This window comes from Epinephelus lanceolatus, chromosome 4 (genome assembly GCF_041903045.1).
Source record: "Epinephelus lanceolatus isolate andai-2023 chromosome 4, ASM4190304v1, whole genome shotgun sequence".
Lineage (NCBI taxonomy): Eukaryota > Metazoa > Chordata > Actinopteri > Perciformes > Serranidae > Epinephelus > Epinephelus lanceolatus.
In genome coordinates, this window is record NC_135737.1 from 10,595,667 (window position 1) to 10,618,820 (window position 23,154).

The 23,154-nt window shown below is 40.9% G+C and overlaps 1 protein-coding gene across 1 annotated transcript in view; it reads left to right on the forward strand.

Moving 5' to 3' along the window:
* Positions 1-23,154, forward strand: part of gpr4 (G protein-coupled receptor 4) — a 79,207-nt gene that overhangs the window by 49,730 nt on the left and 6,323 nt on the right. Inside the window, exons 2-3 of the mRNA XM_033630278.2 lie at positions 17,518-18,273; positions 20,934-21,198. Coding sequence (XP_033486169.1) covers positions 18,145-18,273; positions 20,934-21,198 — 394 coding nt within the window. The 5' untranslated portion in view covers positions 17,518-18,144. The remainder of the gene's footprint in view (positions 1-17,517; positions 18,274-20,933; positions 21,199-23,154) is intronic.

Genomic DNA, 23,154 nt, shown 5'->3' on the forward strand with positions numbered 1-23,154 from the left:
TTTATTCTTTTTTCCAAAATGTGCCAGTCTCAGCAGCCTTATCCCAAGGGAAGGATTGTGACCAGAGGGTTGCCAGTTTGAGTCCCCAGGAGAGTTGGTGAAATTACCCTCCTCTCTGAGCATTAACTACCACTGAACTGACATTTTCAATAACAGAATATTCCCCGCTGTCTTAGGAGTGCTGCAATCCCCGGCAGACAGTTTGAAGAGGTTCCTGGTAGGAAAGCACCAGCCCCGGCTGGGTATATAGAATATTAATTTCACTGTGTGAAGCATTTTTACATTATTTTCATGTGCAAATCAGCAGATGTGCAGATTTTTTCCTCTCACACAGATTTACATGTTGGGTGAAAATATCCGTATTCCTTTCATCCAGCACAATTTTCTCCTTCAGGTGGCAACAATTAACCTTGAACCCTGATATATTAACATTCCAGTACCTGACTTTGTTGACTAGAGGATCATTTTAAACAAAAATACAAATAAAGGAGAGTATAGGTAATTAAAAGAGAAAATGATACCTTAAGTCCTATTTTACCCCTCTTATAATACAGTTATAATTATATGTTAACCAGGATATCCTGAAGGGTGGAGACCTTCAGGACTGTACCAAAGAGAATAGGCAGCAATTATATATTTCTGGTTGGAAGACAGGTGCTTGGTTGTCACGATGACTGAAAATGTCATAACAGTGGTGTGTGGCAGTGCCTGGGTCTCTGGTGAACAGTATTTGTTTTACTTGTTGGTGTAAATCTCATAAACTGGGAAACTAAAATGCTCGTATTTATTAATTTTTAATTAGACTCCAGAACAGTTTAAAGCACTTTCATTTGGTGCTGACTGAATTAAAGTGTGTCCATCTCAGCTATTACAGAGCACTCAAAACCATTATCTCATTGTTTGTAGACAATTACAGTCCATTTCACTTACTGGATAAACAGCGGAGTGCTGCAGGGTGAGGCTTGCCTTTTCCAATGAGTCCGAAATGACTGCTCCTAATGTGATACAGGGAGCGCTTTGAATTAAAGAGCAGATATAAAACTCAATCACAGTCACTCGTCAGGGTTTGATTCATTTATTCATTTAGCTGTTCAGATGAGAACACCACAAACTGGTGAGTCTTCTGCACAGACAGATGAGCAGATAAACACAATCAACACTGAGTGTACAGTGACAGTGCTGGAGGTCTGATGGGACCCACCGTCACTCAGAACAAACAGGTCACACAAAAGTATTTTGGGTTGTTTGAATTGAATAAACCAACAAAATCACCGAGGATGAGCTTAGACTGAGGAGTGTTCTTGATAAATAAGACTGCTGGGGAAGTACTGTTGCCAAACATTTTGACATGGCTAATGGAAGGGCCTCACAGAGAAAGTTTGACGTCATCTGGTTTACTTGAAATCCCAAAAGCAGCCCCACAGGTCAGTGAACAGACACGTCATCAACCGGCTGCTATACTGCAGCACAGAGAGCAGGTTACAGTGGGGTGACACAACATGTCTCTTTTTCTAACCTTCAAGGCTGAGTCCTTGGTGCACTCTAAAGGTAAACTAGATTATAATGAATTTAAAGGGTTACTTTCTCAATTTTCAACCAGTTTTGTTTCATAACATTGCAGGCAGTATGTGTAGATGAACTGTGGGAAACTTCCTTCCATCTTACTAGCACCCTGATCTCCCTGCTCACCTCTCAGCTCAAATTGTCTCTGTTGTTGCTCGAAGTACATTGTACATTTTTGTATGCCCACCAATGCAGACAGAAAGAGTATAGAAGCAGATCGAGACAGAGTGTACAGATTAACAGATGATTTTTGCTGATCAAGATTTAACAAAAGTCTGTGGACTTTTTTTGGACACCAGAGGGAGATATTTTGAGATCGAGGGACATCTGAGCAGCAGCAAGATAAATCCCCCAAGGGAGTCCATACACTGGTGGTTGTGGTGGTGGCTGCTGACTCTGAGGCGTTGGATGAGGCTGATGAATTTGTAAAGACTAGGTGAAGGGCACGCACGACTGCAGCAAAAAGAACTACGTCAGAGAGAGAACCAGATTTAAAACAAGGAGCAGTAAGATGATGGGCTGACAGAGCTGCTGAAAAACAGCTCAACAACTCAACTGACAGACCTGAACAATGACACCTAGAGATAGCGAGTGAGCATTCATGCAAAGAGTGAAAGGCAGGGTGAGAAAGAAAACTTAGAGCCTGAGCATGAGTATTGTCTTCCTGACCGAACTTTGGCGAGAGCTTCATTTCTCAGCTATTTTAAGAAACATTTTTTAGCTTATCGTTTACCTGTAATTCAGGATCATTTGTTACCAGCCAGCTGCCATATTATTTCCTGTGTCAAACCTGATGACTTGCACTGCATCACCTACCAGTGGGAGTGTTAATTGGTCTGGTGCGGCACAGTGCATTCTGGTAGTTGTAGGTTTCTATCTCTATCTGAGGAAAGGCAAATGTCACAGCCCTTTTTTTCTCTGTTTTCTCTGGTCATATATCACCAAATTCAAAAGTATTTGCACCATTCTACTGCATAGACAGCCCAGTTTGATCTTTCCGGCAGTGAAAACTTATTTGAATAACCTCAGCACATGCTAAAAGACTCCTGATGAAATTATCAAAAGTATCTAAAGTGTTATAAATGCTGGGAGATTGAGCTCAGGAACATGAGTGGGCCTAACCAGAGAGGGTCAACAAGGCCCCATAGTGACCCTGCTGACATCAGGTGTCAGATGTATAAACAATGCTTACACACACACACACACACACACACACACACACAAACATACGTACGTCTTTTCCCACACATAAACTGGTATTTATAAAGAAGAATGTGCGGAGAGAATGTGCACACCTCATGCATTCTTCAGACCAGCATACACACGGTTGTAGCTGAGATAACTGTGGATAATATGATGAGGAGGAGATTAAAGTTGAGAGATTGGCAACACTGTCTGCCAATTTCATGTATTGTTATTATTTTTGCAGGCCACATAGCGCTTTGTAAAATGTCAATGAAAGACACATTCATAAGTTCATTTGAAATCATTCACGAGTAAGGTTATTTCTTTTTATTTACATCTTAAAAGTCATCTCCCTGTTAACATTTAATTTTATCCTGAATCATGAAGATTGAGATTTTACTGTGATGAGGGTTTGCAGAAACGATGAGATAGTGATGCAGACGCCACGAATATCCACAGCCGTGCGCAATGACAGCTGCTCTGGCACTGTTTGAGAACCTTGTGATGTGACAGTCTATTAAATTGTCTCTTCATTACCGTACTTCTCATTGACAGGTCTAATGAATGGTGGAGGGGCACAAGTATCCATACACAAACACTTGTTTGGGGGTATAGATTAGGTTTATGGTGACCTGTGCATGTGGAAATGAGGTTCTTGCATGTACACCCGGCTCCACAATGATTGAGATTGTTAAAACAAAAACATGCATACCTACAGCTTTATAAATCTGACAAAAAGAATGTGTGTGCATATTTCTGTCTTTCTGCATACACACAGTTTTATTTGTGAATCTAAACAGAGCTTTATGCATCTGGCCCCTGCGATCCTGTTGTCTGGTGACTGTCTGGCTGTAGCTCAGGCTCTTGTCCGTATTGTTTCTCCAAGAGAGCAAGAGAGACTTTTAAAAGGGCAACAGAGACTTGAGGGGAGAGTGAAAGAAAAAATAATTTGGCCTGTGAGAATTTTATCACAGCTGTTTGCATCAGATGAACCACACACAGAAAGTTAAAAGCAGCCCTGACCTATCCATCATGCTCAGTAAAGTTGCAGTGACTGGAATCACATCTGTTTTCTATCCTTGCTGCCAAATCTCCAAGCTGGCACCCAACAGGTCACCTAAACTTGCCTAAACAAGTTGGTTGTGACTCTGTGTGACTTGCGTTTGGTTCATCTATAATCACGCTGTGAAAATCTAAACAAACCAAATATGCAGTAAAGGAAATTTTTCCACTGTTATTTGTGCCAAAGGAAAGGATGTGTGGGCGTGATGACACCCTGGGGGTCAACCCTCAAATGTTACTGATGCTGTTAATGAGGGTTGGTCACAAGGCTCAGAGAATAACGTCAGTCATTTGGCCATCAGCGTTCAAATATCAAAGAACTCCTGAACTAAACTGTGCGGGGTCATTAATGACGGCAGCACTTGGAATGGGAAAACGGATGTGCTGCCTTTTAATGAGTGTAATTTCCCCTCAAACTCCCCTGTGACCATAGTGCCCACTGCATGTGCCTTATATATCTCTCAGTAATACTGCTTGTGCCTGACATTATCGTTGTTTTGGAATGTTTTCAACTGTTTTGAGATTTGATTGATGGTACTGAGTTTACTGGATTTTGTGTGTGTGTGTGTGTGTGTGTGTGTGTGTGTGCAGTGTAACTTTCGTTTACGAAAACTAGGACGGAAAATGTTCATCAACGACTTTTTATTCCATGACGAAGACAAGACATTGACAAACTAAAAACTAGATCTTTGATAATAAACCATGACAAAGTGTATGTTAATTTCCGTTGACGAGATGAGAAGGGACTAAAATATTACAGGCGGACTATCAGACATTCAGAGTGATAGGATAAACGGATAGAACGATAAATGACTTCATGAAATGTAATAGAAAAATTTTGATAACTAGAAAGCCTAGAACAGCCATGATGGTAATTATTATTTTGTAATGCCGTATAAATGGTATGAAATAGAAACACCAGCAGGATTGTAAATGCCAGTAATAGTGAGTGCTTTGCTAGCCCGCAAAAAAGTTACACCACAGCAGCGTCAGCTGTTAGCACGAGTTGTGAGGTGTAAATCGGCAGTAAAAAAAGCAGCTGTGTGGACAGTGGAGCTGTTGAATGGATTTGTAGAGTTTGTTGGTTGCAATGGTGGCTGTTAGCAGCTAACTCTGCTCTTTAACTGATGAATCACAGCAGAGTGAGCGGATTCTGTGAGAGGACATGAGTTTAAGCCTAACATGTTGCATATTTATAAGGAATTCAGACTGAAATAAAGTTACTTTTCTACTTCTTAACAGTAAGATCAATAAATCAGAGATTACAATGAACCTGGGTACAAATAGTTGCCGAGATGTCACCATTAGTAATTGCTGGTCTCAAAGTTTGAGATGATGAGCTTGTCAAACGATGATCACTGTGTTTGAGCTCGTAAATCATCCTGTCAAAAACTCTGCTGGAGAAATGCAAGTTTGTAAGTGTGCAGAAATTATTTGTAATTGTAGAAAAAATTAAATTTCAATACTTTCTACAATCTGGCAGCTTAATTCCAATTTCTGATACCTGTTTCAGTCTAATGAGAGTAGTTTAAGAAAAAAAAAATGACTAAAAGTAATGACTAAAAGTTGAATAAAATGCAATTTCTGTTCCCTAAAATCGGACTAAAAGATTTAGAGTTGCCATTTACTAAAACTAGACTAAAACAATAAAGGACAAAATGGCTAAATTTCATGAGCATTTGTGTCTAAAGGCTAGGACTAAATCTAAAATAGCTGCCACAGCAAAGCTCTGTGTTTGTGTATGTGTGCATGTGTGTGTGTCCTGGAAGTGACCGAGTTGTAAGAGATGTGTTGACATGTTTGATAGTGTAGCATTACCGTCTTCCTGCTTCCACTGTTTGACTGTCAACAGGAATGTTTGGCAAACAGCCACACAGATACTGCCAACTGAACTACTGAGACCTGGAAATGTGGCAGCATCACTAAAAGTAAGTCAGAAGTAAGATGGGGAAGGAATAATGTATAAAAAAGTAGACACATCTGATGGAAATAATGGCCAAAACAATAAAAATTAGACCTGAGTTAGAATACACCAGAAATAACTGTTAACCTTCAAAGAGCTTTATCAAGGAGTGAGGACCACACCTCACATTCCAAAAATGTCTTTGCTCTCAAGGTCGGAAATTCAGTTTGGACACTGAAGTACAATACACACACACACACACACACACACACACACACACACACACACACAGAGTCCTCTTTTATATCTTTCTAACAGGGTACTCATTACTGACCCTGGTGTTTCCGTTTTCTGAGACTCAGGTCAAGCTCTTGTTTGTGTCGTCTTCCCTCCTGGCTCCACAGTCTGAAGTGTTCCTGCATGGCCACAGAACAATTTACAAAACCAGACAATTAAAGGGATATTCTACCATAAAAACAAAACCAGTAACCTATCAGTTCATTTATAAAATGTCAATAATCTACTTCAAAAGATCCAGTGGTAGCCACTATGGCCATGGCAATTTTGCCATGATATTTCAACATCACAGAGCTGTGGTTGTAGTCTTATACCAGTTAAACATACAAGTAAGTAACTAAGTAATCTGATTGGCACTAAAATGAATTTAGAAACATTCAAACATGTTCTGTCCAGCGTGCCAGGGATTTGCGTCACCATTACAATAGGACTACCTGCTTAGAGGTGTGTCTGTAACTGATAATGTGTTTGTCTTGAGTGATGACGTCAACAAGCAGCGGGTTGGTCCTTGGCTAAAGGTCCCCCATTACTTTGCTGTGAGTGTTTTTCCATCACACAACAGAGCCTGTTGTCTGCTGCTCCTTATTTAACATCTCACTGTGGCTGTGGCTGATTGTACTCTTCCTCCCTGCGGTGTCAGTAGACTTGTTTTTACTAAAGAAAAGTCACTGGCAAAACTCTGCCAATTTGTTGATAAACACATGTCATATCCTATAAAGTCTTCATTATGCTTGAAAGCTTTTATTTTGAAGCAACAAAAAAAAAAAGTTTTGTTTTCATCAGCAGTAACTTAACATGACTCCTATACAACTGAAAGCAAACATGAAACAGTAAAATTAAGTAGATATCTGAGGTACAAACAGGGACGCTGGAAAAAAACACAGAGATTCAGTTAGAAGCTACAAGAGTACTGGAAGCTGAACACACAGAGACTTTTAAAAATATCCTCCTCTCTGGTGTCCTGCACAGACAAACATGAGTTCAGTCTCACAACACACGCTTGTTTGAGGAAGAGAAGGGGGGGCGTCAGGGATTGGTTGTGGTCAGCGAGATGTCACTGCTGTCGGACGTGCTTTTGGCCCAACTCCAGTAATGGTCCATTTTGAGTGCGGCACAGCTTTGCGTGTTTAAACTGACAACTGAAATGCAAAACAGCACAGCATCATTTGATTCAGTGCGACCAAAAGTGCTACTGGAAAAGCCTGATTAGTGACACAGCCTGATTCTCCTTCCCTGTCCACGAAAGAGCTCCATATGTGGAGTCTGGACGACATCTCACAAAGTACAGTACGTTATCATGTGGTGATAACTTTCACTCATTACAAGACATGTTTGATCACATTACTTCAACTCAACCTTATCAAAGACCATATTTAAAGACTTGTGATGTTGCTCTGTTGCCTTTTGTGTCATATCTCATGGTTCCTGGTTGCTGTGGGAGTTTACACAGGTTGAGTGGTGATATGCAGAGTTGAATTACCTAGATCAAGACCATGAGAGCCAAGAGTCTGAACAATAAGGAGTGCAGCAGGGGAGTGAAGGGAAGAAAAGTTCTTCTTAAGTGAAGGACGGAGAGAGATCTAATGTTTGTGTGTTTGGAATTATGTCCTATAGCATGTTATTTGTAGATTTTCTGGGCTATGTGACAAAGAAAACACCTGTGTGTGTTATCTGAAAGAGAAAGTACATGTCTTTATATGTGTATGTATATGTGTGTGTTGATAACCAGCATGTCATCTGCACAGCTGCCTTGACCTAATCTCCTCTGGCAGCAGATCAGACGCTGCTGTGTTGCACCGGACAGCACAGAACAGGTTGATGTAGGTTTCCATTGTACACACACACACACACACACACACATTCCTAATTCTTAATCACTAATAAACCTCTTGAACTGCTTTCCAGCTATGAACAGTGGCCTCAAACCTTCAGTTACAGTATGTTCCTGCACAACTGTACCTTACGTAACACAAACCATTTTCAGCATATATCCAGAAAGAGAGATGCAAAGAGTTTTGACAAATGAGCCATTTAAGACATGCAAGACTGCACAGGGAGAGTGGTGGAGGGAAATTATGGTAAAAAAGCAGAAAAGTGTCTTAATCTTAATTTGACTTGAATTTTAAGGGTAGAAAGTCCACCGTCATCTGAGACGCAGGTAACACAGCTACATACTGTTACTGTAAAACAGATCAATATAATAATGACTTTTGTTTTAGATAACTGGTATAATGAGCACTTTGTGACAAATTAATGAAAGCCACAAACAACTGATTGCCTCTGATGTTAAAGGGATAGTGCACCCAAAAATGAAAATTCAGCCATTATCTACTAACCCATATGCCGAGGGAGGATCAGGTGAAGTTTTAGAGTCCTCACAACACTTGCGGAGATCCAAGGGGAGAGGAGGTAGCAACACAACTCCACCTAATGGAGGCTGACGACGCCCCAGATTCAAACCTCCAAAAACACATAATTGAAACCACAAAATATCTCCATACTGCTCGTCCGTAGTGATCCAAGTGTCCTGAAGCCCCGACATAAAAAGTTGTTTGGAAAAACGTCATTTGAACTCTGTTTTTAGCCTCATTGTAGCCTGTAGGTCTGACTGCGACACTGTAACTTGTGTTGCTACTCCCTCTCCCCTTGGATCTCCGCATGTGTTGTGAGGACTCTAAAACTTAACCTGATCCTCCCTCGGCATATGGGTGAGTAGATGGCTAAATTTTCATTTTTGGGTGCACTATCCCTTTAAGAACATCGCAGGCCTGGACGGGTCAGCTCATTGGCCAAGAGTGAAAAGCCAGAATTAAAAATACTACTGCTACTACTAATGCTTAAGAAATTAGTAAATCAAAGCGAAAACAACACAAAGCAGCATCACTCACTCAGGACTTCAGACTGTCAGGTTTTATTTCATGCAGAAAGGTAACTCAGTAGGCGGAAATTTGGAGAAGTCAGAATTTAAAAATACCCCCTCCTTCTCCAGCGAACATTCGTTCAGCAGCTGTAGTGGCTCAAATTGGGCCAGCAAAAAAAAAAAAAAAAACAAGTGCCAGGTGTCATGACAGGCCGTTGGCCACAGCTGCCCCAGGTTTAACCTGGTAGCTGATACGGTGGGGAATCGGGGCTGTCCGGTCCCCAAGTGATGGGGTTTGTGATGGCCGGATTTGTGTTGCTGCAGCCGCTGACTGGCAGTACTCCAAGTATCCATCTCCAAATGCAGGAAGTTTACAACACTGATAGTACTTGAGTGGTTCTGAAAATTAACAAAGGAAAAATATCAAAACTCAATTCATACAAAATATACATTTACAATTTTTAATCATTACATCAACAATTTCTCCTATAAACAAGTATAATAAACAGCTCTCCATTCACGATAAGATGAGACATGGTAAGAGAGCTAATTAACATAACCTATACAAGTGATCATCTAAGTGAGCGCATCTCGTGATGTAGCACGAGATGCAAACTTGAAAATACACAAAAGTAGGCATGTTAACTGAAATTAAACTTCCTCTACAGTTACAGAAACATGGGCGGATTCTCACCTTTATCACTCATGCACACACATCAAAAAGGGAGAAGTAAAAAGGCGTAAATTTTCCGTGCTAAACTTGATTGCAGTGCTCTCACTGCTCTCACTAATAATGAATAACTTAAAGCCGTTAAGTACGAGAGGGTGGTGGTGGCCCAGTGGCTGGGGGTGGTGGGCTGGTGCCAATGACAGATGAGTTCAGTAGTCAAACAGCCTCATGTATGAAGGTTGTCTTCCTTAGCCTTGTGTAGGACCTAGTTGGGGTCCTGTGAGATAGAATGAACTTTACAAAGCGTTGGTCTTGCAGAGAGCTCAAAGGTGGGTGTGTACTATTTCAGAGCAGGTATTCACATGTGCTCTAGAGGCATGTCTCATTATTGACTATGATAGAACTGAACTAGCAGATACAAGAGAAAGTTACAATGTTTTGGATGAAGAAGTTGTAAAAAATCGGTAGGATATTCCTGCTTACCTCAACTCATAGACCGCGGAACCAGGGGGGCCAGGGGGGCCATGGCCCGGGTAACTTTTGTACTCTGACATAGAGGGTTGCATTGGGATTGGGTCCCGCGGGTCCCCATTAAACAGTAGAAGAAGAAGAAAAAGAAGAAGATGTAACCTAGTGACAGGATGTCAACACAGGAACTTGGTGCACATGCATGAGCGTTTCCACTCCATATTTATTCATAAATGGACGAATATGCCCTGAGCCAGCTTTCATACCAATTTGCCGCTTGCTCCACCTGTCTGTCTGTCTGTCTGTCTGTCAGCTCCATCTGTCATGAGACAAACATGAAAGAAGACGTGTAGTTTATTGTGTTTCACCGGCGACGAGCTGTCATTACACGCGACTATTACGCACGTCTGCGCGCTCTTTATAACTCACTGTGAACCTATGTTGCATAATAAAGATTTGCCCCCTTGTAATTTTTAACTGCCCCCTCAGTAACTTCATCCTGGCGCCAGGCTTGCCTTAACCTCAATCACTGCATGATCATATAAAGGTAGAAAAATAAATAAATACAGAGGAGGAGAATAGAATATGAAACAGCCTTTATTTCATTAAAAACTAAATGAAAACAACAAAATAGGAGCGCTATTCCTGACCAGTGCGTCAAAAGACATAGAGACCAGGGAAACGAAACAAACAACCCCATGAATCTCTTTATTAATAGCCTATAAAATGACGTGTTTTCTCCTGCGGGACAGGAGAAGACACAAAATCAATGCATCTCTATTATTGTGCGGGCATAAATTCTCAGAGTTTTGCGGTTGTGGGCGGTAATGATCAGAAATTCAGCGTTCTGGTTACTTTTCAGTAACTGCACAGCTGCGCTTGTTTTGTTGTTGGGCGTGTGTGTGTGTGTGTTTGTGTGTGTGTGTGTGTGTGTGTGTATGTATGTGTGTGTGTGTCTGTGTGTCTCTGCACATCAGTCTGATATGAGTGCTGACTTGTGATGATAATGAATATGATGATGATTTAGATTCAAGGCAGCAAGATGAGTTTTGGTTGTGGTTGTGGACTGGATGTACTTTGTTGTTTGCTATAGTTTCATCTGAGCGTTTGTGTGTAAACAGGCTTGGCCTGTTGTGTGTGAATGTTAGAGTGGGATCAGAGGGGTTAATCTGAGCAAGCATGTGTTCGTGTTCATGCGTGTACTGTAGATGTGACTGTGTGGCAGGAGCTGCCAGTCTACAAACTCAGTGTAGGCAGTTATTGCCAGTACTGGAACAGGAACTTTCTCTGCAGGATTCTCCACCATTGAATCAGGCTTTCATCCAAGAGAACGTGCACATCATCTACATTTGCAAAACAACAAAAAGGAATGCCCTCTCTCTGACAGACAGGTGAGCTATCCAATCATTTCACTCGATCCAGAGAGAATGATTGGATGGGCTTATTGCAGGCCTGTGACAGCCACAGATACTGGATTTTTCCCTGTTGTTTTCCCACAGCATTTCATTTATTAATAGATTGTCAGGATGTAAAGAGAATTTAAACAACAACAGCAAAACTGCTTTAAAAACAAGTTGTGTACCTGAACTTTAAAAAGGACAAAGCAGTGCAGGTCTAAACAGTCACTACTTTACAAGTGTGTGTGTAACACAACAGTCTTCTGTGACTTTGATTGAGTGTCATGATTCCATCTGAATGTTTGACTGCTGAGGAGCCTGTCAGCCGCTGCATACTGACCTGACAGCAAAAGGGAACCTCCCAGGAGGACAAACACACACAATGTCATTCACATCTACACAGACATGTGAACACAAGCCACGACACCAACAGAGAGTTGAGTGCGTGTTGCCGTTGCATGCAAACTCTGCGTGATAAGCATCTGTAATTGACAGAGCAAACCACATTTCTGGGGACAGGGTGGACAAAGATAACACAAGTGATGTTTGCTACACACTGGGAAACAAAGTCATGTCACTGTGTTAGTCATAATGCTCAGGCAAATTAGGACTGACAACATGCCACTTAGCGAGATACAACAACTACTACAAACTACTGCTCTGTAGCTTATGGACGGGGTGTAGCTATACTGTTGCCTGAGCTGACTAAAAGTTCATCACACCCTGTCCTACACACATACACACACACACACACACACACTGAGAGCACACTTTACAGAGAAGTGATAAGGTTGATTAGCAGTGGTTTTGTCATTAGCATGTGGCCCTACTGTTTAATCTGGTGAGGAAGTGATTCGCTCTGTTGTGTTCATTGGTGACAAATGTGATCTCAGCTCTTTGATAAAGTGCTGCGACTGCAGGGTGAAGCAGAGACACACTTCGATTTGAGACTCACTTGTCTTTAAAGTCCTAAATGTTCATGTTCTGAAAGTTGCTCTGATTACAAACATCAAATTGAAAATAATAAGAATCTTTGTACATACAGTATATTCAAGTACTGTTCTTGCAATTTAAAAGTACCATACCGTTTTAGTTTATTCAGCTTTTTAACTTTTAAGTATTACCCTTCCTTTTTCCTTTTTCCTTTCTCTTTCCTTGGTATCTTTTGTCCTATGTCCTTCCATCTTTTCATTCATGTTTCTTTTTTTGACGTTGGATCTTTCCTTTTCTTCATCCTTTGCTCTATCCTCCTCCACATGAAAGGATAAAAATATCCAAAACTGGAGATATTAGTGAATATCAACTCTTCACTCTAAGTACTTTGGAAACATTTATGGTACTTTAAATACATTTAATGCCACACTTTTACTTGTAAAGGATTATTTTTATATGGTCAACAAAACACAAGATTAGAATACTTATCCACTAGTCATATTAAAACTGACAGTGAAATAGACTTTGCATTTTCAGTTTCACAGACAGTGCCATATCTGAACAAAGTGTGGATTTGGTTTCAACACTGGGGAGCACACGTATGAAGAGGGGGAGGTTGGAGGGTTAAGCATCAATCCATCAATTAATCAATAATTTCCTGCATTCTGGTGAATTTTTTTGCACACATTTTGCCTTTTCTGCATCAATTTAAAGTGGAAATATCTTTAATTTCAACAAAATAAGAGAAATAAAAGTCTTCTGGTACTTTTATGTTTTTTATTTTGGGGATCAAATGCACATGTTGATGTAAATATAAAGGGGGATGTGTGACATAATCAAAAGCAAGCACAAATGGTTCTTAAACACATCAGAGAGAAGGACTGAAGTTTCCCTAAAAGGCTAAACACAAGAGGCCTTTATAGACTTGCCAGTGTTTCTGTGGGAGGCAGCTGAGGCACCGCTCACTGGATGTGGAATTCTAACAATACAAACAAAACTTAAGAGGGAATTTGAAGGACAAACAAGACAATTTACCTCCAACATGGCATGTCTCTGCAGTGAAACATGGACACAGTTTTAATGTGGAATGCTGACAATGCAAACAAAAGTTTATGGGAGGTCAGTGGGAGGTTGATGGTACTAATCTAAACTTTCAATGTGAGACCTTTTTGCTAAAGACAGTTAACCTAATAAATATCCAACAGTCAAATATCTTTGTACTGTGGTGCTGATGTGTGTGATAACACAGCAGGGTTGTAACCCAGTTGTGGTTCAGCTTATCAACAGGGATGTTTCCACCAACAAAGAGTTATTTGACAAGGTCATCATAGAAATGACCTTAACTAATCCCTCACGTGTGTATATGCGTTTTCTCATGTTTGTCTGTATGACTATGGCACTGGGTCAGCTCTGTCCAAAGGTACTGTTCCACACCAGTGACTGTCACCTTATCACGGGCTGAAGCTGTTTCCCCCACAGATTTTTAAATTGTTGTGATGTTTGGTGACAGACATCTCTGAGGCCTCTTGCTGGGATTTTATCCAGGAAGTGAACACAGTGAACAGTTTGCCTTCCTTTTCCTTTGGCAATAATCTACCCTGCTTCATAGTGGGAGCTGCCCAGTGCAATCACAGTCTTTGTTAAAACCTTTGATCATGAACCAAAGCATCACAGGGCTAATTTTTTGTTCGCAACACCCCATATCTGCTGGGTTGAACCATTATTGGGCTGATATGGTGTAGTCTTATCACAGCCAGTTGACAGTCTCATTTCCACAAGTTTTTTGGGCATGTTCATGGCCCCAAAAAGTTGATAGATAGATATTTAGTAGTACTTGAGGTAATTCGTTGGGTGCCATACAGCAATTGTCAGATACACAGACAACTATAATAACACCAACAACAGCAACACCAAAAACAAAAAACCCTCAGCACCAGGGTTCATCTTCCATATAATAGAGCTATTCTAATGTTTTTGGTAACCTGTTTTAACCGGAATGTTTTACGTCTTTTTTATATCTGTTACTTATTCATTCTCTCTTTCAAACTCGGCACTAAATTTTTAATTTGTCTAACCAGCAAGTGGGCTAAAATTAACATGCCCACCAGGGTGTAGTATTTCCTGGTGCTGAACCCAGTTGGAGCTGGAGCCAATTAATACTAGTCGTATAGAGTCACTTGTCCCTGGAGTCAATGCCAACAGTAATGTTTCTCACAAAAAACAAAAGCAAGATGTTAGTGGGTGTTAGTGGGTTTTTTTGTCCAGTAGGACAAGGGCTTTAAGCCCATCATGGTCTCCAGAGGATGAACCCTTTAGGACAGTGTATGAATAATTGTCATACATTGTCATATGACAGTTTTGATGTACATGTATGGTCCTCAGAGAAACCTCCCTTTATTGCCACCATCAGATCATCATTTTTGTTTTTACACAAAATTGTAATGGACATATTCAGCACCGTCTCCTGTACAATTGTACAAATGCCAATTTGAAACAGCAAATACATTTTGAGTTAAACATAATGCTGAACAAATACATTTTCTGTTAACATAATGAGGAAATGTTGCTAATTAACATGCCTGGCAAGTTGCAAAAATGTTGATACTGAATGTACCAACAAAATGATCACTGCAAACATTTTTCAGTTGTTTTCAACACAACCAGTCATTGTGACTACAACATTATTTTCATAATCTTTTTATGAAAACGTTACCAAATCACGATCTTTCTCTAACCTTGACCAAAGTGCTTTTGTTGCTTAAACTTGAGACAGGTGTTTGGACAGGAACCTTAAGTTCTGCTGTCAAGCTCTTGCGTTCTATACGTTGTCCACAATCCTTCCCAACCACCTCCTTCTGAAGCCTATGCAGTACATGAATGTAGTCTTTCCTTACCTCAAAGAAACCACTCCAAACATAATCCAGGCAGCATTTATATTGCCACACTGTTATTAAGAAAGAACTTTCGTAACATATAAATGTAATCTGGAAGTCAGCATTGGCATATTTTATTGAAATTTATCTAACACTTTCATGGTCCCCAGATAATCTCTGTCCATTCCTGTGATTACATGACCTTCCATTAGTGCCACATTTAGATCAGATAACACACTAGATAGCCACTGGCCAGATGGCTATGAACTTTTCTGTGGATTTTCATGGTCCACAGAGGATAAACTTACACCAAACATTCACTCTGTAAGAGAGATTCTGACTCCATGAACCATTGTGTATTGCTAAAGATGATGAAAACAGTTGGCTGTTCAGGCTGAAAAATATATTGATCTGAGAAGAATGAAAAGAAGCTGAAAGATACATAAACTCTGTAAAAGGGCAGTTTACAGAACATGATAACGTGATTGAAAACACATGTGGAATCATGTCAGCCATATGCAAAAATATTGAGGTGATCCAAGATATACAAACACAAACTGGGCCAAGGGTGGAAAGTGAGAAATCGAGGAGTGAAACAGAAACTCTCTCTCTCTCTCTACTGTACATGCATATTCAGGTCATGTTTATATGAAGGTTTACATAATGCTTATCATATGTCCTGAATTTTCCGTTTGCACTCTGTGCAAGGTCTTTTAGTGCCTGCACTGTGTGTCAGCATGTTCTGTTATCATACCAGATGTTAGACAGTCCCTATACAAATGTCACCCAGATAAACTTCACCTGTTCCGCTGTACCCGCTGCGTGAAGTCTTCCTCTCTGTGCCTCTTTCTTTCATTTCTAATGTATCTCAGCCCATCGTGGCAAAATTCAATATATTAGAAGAAAAGGGTTTGACGGTATGTGTTGAGAGCGTGAGGGTGTGCTCATTCCATGCAGTTTTGAGTGGTTTGTTTTCACCGTGAGAGGGATTCGATTCACTTCGAATAAACACACAAACCAAATGCCTAAAACTGCAGGTCAGAGTCTTGTGACTAGAAACCACAGTGCATTCAAAGTATATGTTAACTAAATGTAGAGCACAGCAAATAAAGACAGGAAATGAGCCTGAAACACAGAGCTTAAAGTTCGGGTATAGCCAAATCAGTGAATTCTTTCTAAACACATTATACATATTGGAAAATATCTGTTGAAAACACATTAAAAGACAAACTATGTAGTAATGAATTGTGGATTCAGACAGCTAAACTGTTTTCTGTTCAAACAACTGTGTGTCCCTGTATATCATTCTGTGTCCCTGTGTTTAAATTTTGGAGGTTTTGTGGGACTGTGAACACAGCACAGGCAAAGCTCTCCACAAGTCCTTCTTCCTTAGCAGCAGCAGTTTGTGATTCACAGGGTGGCTAAGCAGAACTTATCAGATCAGACTGATGGATGAGAGGAGCAGCTGCTGCAGAGACAAACATTTAGACCCAGCAGAAGTTTCACTGTTAGAGCGCCTGACCTGCTGCTCCATCTCTGCCCCAAGTACGCTCTGCGCTCCGACAGTGTGCTGCTATAAATAACCGAATAGTTTATATATTTCAAAAGCGCTCCTAATGAACAGTCCAGCTCCAAAACTAGAAAGTCTATTTGTGCTGGCAGATGTTTTAATTGTGGTGGGCTGCCACAAATAAATAAATGTGTGGACTTTGGACTTTGGTAGAGGTGTAATGAGGGCTTGACATTTGACAAGGCAGGCAGGCAAAATGAAGGACAAACTCTCTGATTCTAATTCTGCATTCCTGATTGAAGTGAGCACCAGAGGATATAAATTACTGCACAAAGAACATTGCATTTAGTGAACTCTGAATTAAGTTATACAGACTCATGCTGTTCGGCTGAATATTAAATCCAAAGATCTTTTCATTTGAATTCCACTTTGCAAAGATGTCCAAAACTGTAAATGTAATATGTGTAAAATAATGCACAATACATCTAAAACACTGTAGTTCTGTTAGTTGGAGTTGTTTGAGTTTGAATAATTCAGCTTTGATGAGGAGCTTGGAACAGATCATACAGTCTATATGATCCAAAAGATTTGCATATAGATTAAATAGCTAGAGGTCACAAACATGGATACAATAAATCTGTTTTTTCCCCACTTAAACAAACAACACTAAACAATTTTTTCTCCTTGTTTTGTTTTGTAGGATGTTTGAATTTTAAAGCATCATAACTTAATGCTCACTCTCCTTCTCTCCCTCTCTCTGTGTCTGTCTGTCTGTCTGTCTGTCGCTCTCTTGCAGATGTTTAGCAGTAAACAGATGGCCTCTCGGCTCAAGAGTGGTGAAGCTCTGTAAAGTCATTCCCGTGTTTTAGTGCGAGCGTCCCTGAGGAGTTTTATGTGTCATCAGGACCTTGAGACACACCCACTCAGACACACACTGATGCTCAGCCTCTCCTTTTCAGAGTAGACCTGGCAGACCTCTAATCTCTAAAAGATTGATGAGGTCCTGTCCAGGCGCAGGAGGCCTGGCACAGTGTCGATAAGGCAGCCTTCATTTCACCACATTTTATCCCGTGCTCCTTCCTCTCCTCTCCTCTTTTCCTCCATGCAGAGGGACGCGGGGGCTGCCTTTGAAGTGTGAAAGAGGATTATGACATGCCAAGGCCCCTGGGCGAGAAGGACAGTGTTTTAAACAACAGGAACCATGAAATTCCCAGGAAATGACAGTTCTCTTTTCTTCTGTCGCTCCATGTGGGACAGCTCTGTGGTAGCCGAGCAGTACGCCAGAGTCGGCATGCCACTGTCAAACTGCTGGAGCAGGGATATACTGAAACTACAGAGGGACACTCGGAGCTGAGAGTAGCTGAACACACACCACCCATCCGCACACACGCACAAACACACTCAGAGTGTTCCACACAGGACAATGTGCAACATCTCGTTCTGTAATGTGGAAAGTAAGGTGGACCAGTTCTTCCAGCCCACGCTCTACATCATAGTCATCGTTCTGGGGCTGCCCACTAACTGCATGGCCCTGTGGGCTGCCTACATGCAGGTGAGGAGGAATTCAACGCAACACAGGGCAAGCAGTTGATGTACACATGGTCATTTGCGGGGGTGATGTATTCTTTTAAAGCTAAACCTGAATAATCTTTACAGGATGCAAAATTGTTTGAATACAATAAGCAGATTCAATAATGATTCTGAATCAGACAGAGTACATTACATGGACCTCTATTTGTACTGAAAGGAAATGAAAACAGTTTGAAAAAGTTGGAAGGAGCTTATATAAGGGGCATGAAAAATAAAAAACTCCTGTATGATGCAGCATTAAGATGCACCACTGACGCCCTGACACTGTAGTCATGTCAGTCAGCAGCAGTGCCATAATATCATGGCATTATGCACAGTGACTGCATACTTTCCATTTTCAACAAACAAGTGTGGCCTCACAGTAGAAATTAAGAATAACTTTACTGATTGTATCATTTTGCTCAGTTCAGTAAATATGTGTTACCGAATAGTTTAACAGCAGCCTCAGTGTTTTGGCTGACTGCTCATTAAACAACATTGTTTTGTTTTCAGTAAATTACGGAAGAGAGGAAACCATATAATGAGTCATTAACTACTATAAAGTAATGGGTAACATGATTTTTCACAGTGTAAAAACAAATTATTAAATATGACATGGCTTGTTACTTACATACATACAATCCACTGAGCACTGGGGCTGTTTTCCCATACAGCATCAAACATTTCCAGTGTTTCCCACGGACTTTCAGTTTACTTTGGCAGCAGCAGACAGAATTGTTATTGACTTTTCATTCAAGCAATTTCACTAACTCATAAAAGTGAGTGACATTTCAACATGAGATTATTGTTTTGCTTCCATCTCAGCATCAAGGCCACTTCTCCAACTCTAAACTCCAACTGTCCACATGCAGTCTGAGCCCTGGCCCAAGCATATTATGACTCTAAAGGGCACAGGTGCACTGTGTCATAGGTGCATTATGGTTACTGTAATTCCTTAACACCCTTCAGTGTTGGCAGCATTAACTGCACTGATTAGAGCCACCAGCTTTGTGACAATACCTGAAATGAATCCAAAACTTGAACGCTTAGCGTGCTGTTTATTTAGGGCAGTTCTGTCTAAAGATTAACATTGTAATATGAATACAGCATGGTAAACAGAGCTATCTCATAGTAGCTGGATTTCAATCCAAGAGCTAAGAAATCAAATTGGAAAGGTGCACTCAGTAGAGTGCAGATATTCGTTAGGCAGCGGCCTGATCGCAGCCACTCCAGACAATTCTTTTAATTCCAATAGACACATTTAAGAAACTCCCAGACACTAAAAAGAAAAATGCGCCTTATCTGTTATTGATGGAGCCGCAGCATAACTGGATTTTGAATGACATTAAGTTTGTCTGAAGGCTACAGCACAACAAAATAGGAAGTAACAACAACAAACACAATTAAAATGGACAAAGAAAGACAAAAATTAATAATGCACGGTGGGTAAGGCGCCCCCGAATCTCATTGTTTCTCCAATTTGTTGACAATTTTGGCTGTAGTTCTTCTTCTTTGAGCAAGCCACTGACTGTTAACGGCTAAGGTGGGCTGCACGCATACCATATCATAAAAATGTCACAACCATGCTGCCCATGATCCCATCTTGCAGGCTGTCCTATTTATACAGATACCATTTTGGCGCTGCTACTACCTCCTATGGCAGCTTAAAGGCGAGACCACTCTGTCCCCCCATTCAGCAATCGTACCTTTTATACAGAACAGTGAGACAGCATGACAGCGCAATATTCCTGCTTTAACAGGCAGTGTAAAAGAAGCTTGTAAATCTACAAAATCTACTATAACCAAACTTTTCTAAAGATGTCAGTTTTTGAGCCACAACAAAGGCCAAAATGTGGCCTGCAACAGACATAAGGCTTGTTGTTTTACTGTACTGGTCAGTTGAGAGGAGTGAGGGGTCAGCCATCAATGACAGTATAAAACAATCAATAAAATAGGTTTTTCAACAATTCTGAATCACTGCCTGCAACCATGAGAGGTCCTTAAGCATACAGTCACACATGTGCACACAAACCATTAGGCTGATTGGTCCAGTAGTATCTGACATTAACTGCTGACAAACTGACTTAATGGAAGCTGTGCAGTGGACAAGTTAAACTGCTGCCGCCAATATATCTGTTTACCTCTCTCTCTTACTTACAAACCCTTGTTGTAGTAGTACGTTCCTAAATTGCTCTTCTTTTTTTTATTTTTAGGGATGAAGTATGTTGATCTGTATGAGACACTGAGCAACAATAAAACAGTCAGACCTAATGAGTCATTTAAAGACTTTGCATTTGTTCTATGTTTTGACAATCAGGAAGGAAATGATTTGCAGCTGATGGAAACATACACACATCATTTGCATTTTATTTTCTGTCACGTGTTAAGTTTGCATAAAGTGCAAACACAGACACTGTTTGCCTCATTATCTTTTCACTGACTGTTTAACTTGTATACTGTACAATAGCACAGAAGCTGAACAAAACACTGTTATACCTCTGTCACTGGACATGCATATTTCTCTTTTGATCCATTTGCTTATCTAAATATATAAATCTTCATCCCTTTAACATTACTCACTCCTGTCTCCTTATCTCTTCTTTATCTTTCCTTTCCTTACCTTCATCACGTTCCTCTTTGCAGGTACGGCAACGCAATGAGCTTGGCATCTACCTGATCAACCTGTCGGTTGCTGACCTCCTCTACATCACCACTCTTCCTCTGTGGATCGACTACTTCCTGCAACGCGATGACTGGATCCATGGTCAGACGAGCTGCAAGCTCTTTGGCTTCATCTTCTACACTAATATCTATGTCAGCATCGCCTTCCTCTGCTGTATATCACTGGACAGGTATTTGGCCGTGGCATATCCTCTGCGCTTCGCCAAGGTTCGACGAATCAAAACAGGTATGTTGGGTTAATTTTAGCATTTCTTCTGAAAAAAAAAAAAAGATCCACCCTAAAACAAATTCACATAAAAACTAATTATTGTTTAAAGCCACAGTGTGTAGGAATTTCTCCCATCTAATGTTGAGATCATATCTTGCATTCAAACAGATAGCACACTCTAGCGCCTCACTGTTTCAAACGTGTATTGCAACAACGGTAGCTGCTGTGTACCAAAAAGCCATGATAACATTGATGAACCCATGTCATCCGATACTTCATGGAGTATTCATTCAGGCTCCTACACAGACGGGTCTATGTCATTGGTCCGACAGCCCATTGGTCCAACATCCCATTAGTCCGACGGTCCGCAGTGCTGAACGGCTCCCGGCGGGCATATTTCTACCCTGATGGTGCGCCGCGACCGGCTCTGGGTCAGCTGGGAAAGGCTTGAGGCGGAGCAGGCTCATGGCTTATTTGTTTGCCACTTTCTTTTTCACTTTAACCCACACCATGATCTTTTCCTGACCCTAACCAAGTGGTTTTTGTGCCTAAACCTAACTAGACCTTAACCACAGGGCATCATGATGATTTCGGAACGGATTTCGGAACAATGGGTTTAATATGGTCGGAACAATGGGATGTCGGACCAGTGGGCAGTTCCCACACATACACAAGCGACAAACCAATCACGTCTTGTCTTTTGACGACTGACAAATGGCTCAACCTCACACACCTAATCCCTCTCCTCACATCACTGCGTCGCTAAGAGCTGTTAGCGACCAGCGCTAACAGCTAACACCGCTGCTAACAGCTGTTATCAGCCAGCGCTGCTATTAGCTGTTGCCACTGTTAACCGCTGTTAGCTGTGATTTCATTACCTTTCTCCTTCAGCAGCTCTCTCCACCTGGGAAAGGCAACCCCAATGGTGACCCTCGTTTTTTGAATTCGCTGGTCTTGTTGCCTTTTTGATTCCTTTTTGCACTTTCTTGGCAACGAGGATTCCGTCTCCCGTGATGTATATGCATGATCCTGCATTATGCTCAAAGAGTGAGACTTTGTTTTGCTGCAGTAGTGCCGAGGTAGTAGTGAAGCGCCTCTTGCTCCTCTCCTTCGGCTTCTGAGTCACGCAGCGCTGGCCTTTCTCTCAACGAAAACACCGAAGGCGGGGCTGTATGTCCCTTGCTGGCAGATGTATTTTCAAGATGGCGGAATGTTATGGAACCCCCCAGACGACTTGCCCGCACACTGTACAAATAAATCCGAAATTCTCCTTTTACGAGAATAAGTCAGATTATTGGTGGAGGTAACAGTACACCAGTGATGACATATTTCATAAATGCAGACATCGATTTTTGCCAATAAATAACTGAAAATGTTACACAATGTCCCTTTAAGAGGTGTAACTGTGTCATTAACACTTGTGATGGATGAATCTAAAATAAAGATTTATGGGAGGAAAAGCAACCAACTTTCCAACAAAAAAACAGTAAGTACTTTCAGATCTGACATACGGGATACTGCATCTAGTACTACATAAAAATACTGTATCTGAAGATTAGTTCCCCAAACCGTGCTGCTGCTTAGCCTGGAGGGGATGCATGTCTTCAAGTCTGCCATTCCCTGACATAACAGGAAATTCATTTTTTGCAGAGATAAGATCACTTCCATGTCAAGAGAACTTTTTATTAACAACTAATTAAATCCCTGTCTACACATACCCTGTATAGATATTTTGGAAAACTGACATTTTTTCTTCTGTTTTAAAAACGAATTCTTTCCACACAACCTTCATCTCCATCCACACTAAAACAAAAAAATAACCTATAACATTCACTAGCGTTACCTGTCTTTGTAGTCTCCCTTGACACAAAGGTTGTAAAGTGCACAGGCCACTGTTATCTTTTTCAAAACACCTACTTGAGATCTCATCATCATTTATTCTGGTTTGATATAAGGACGAAGGAGCTCACTCAA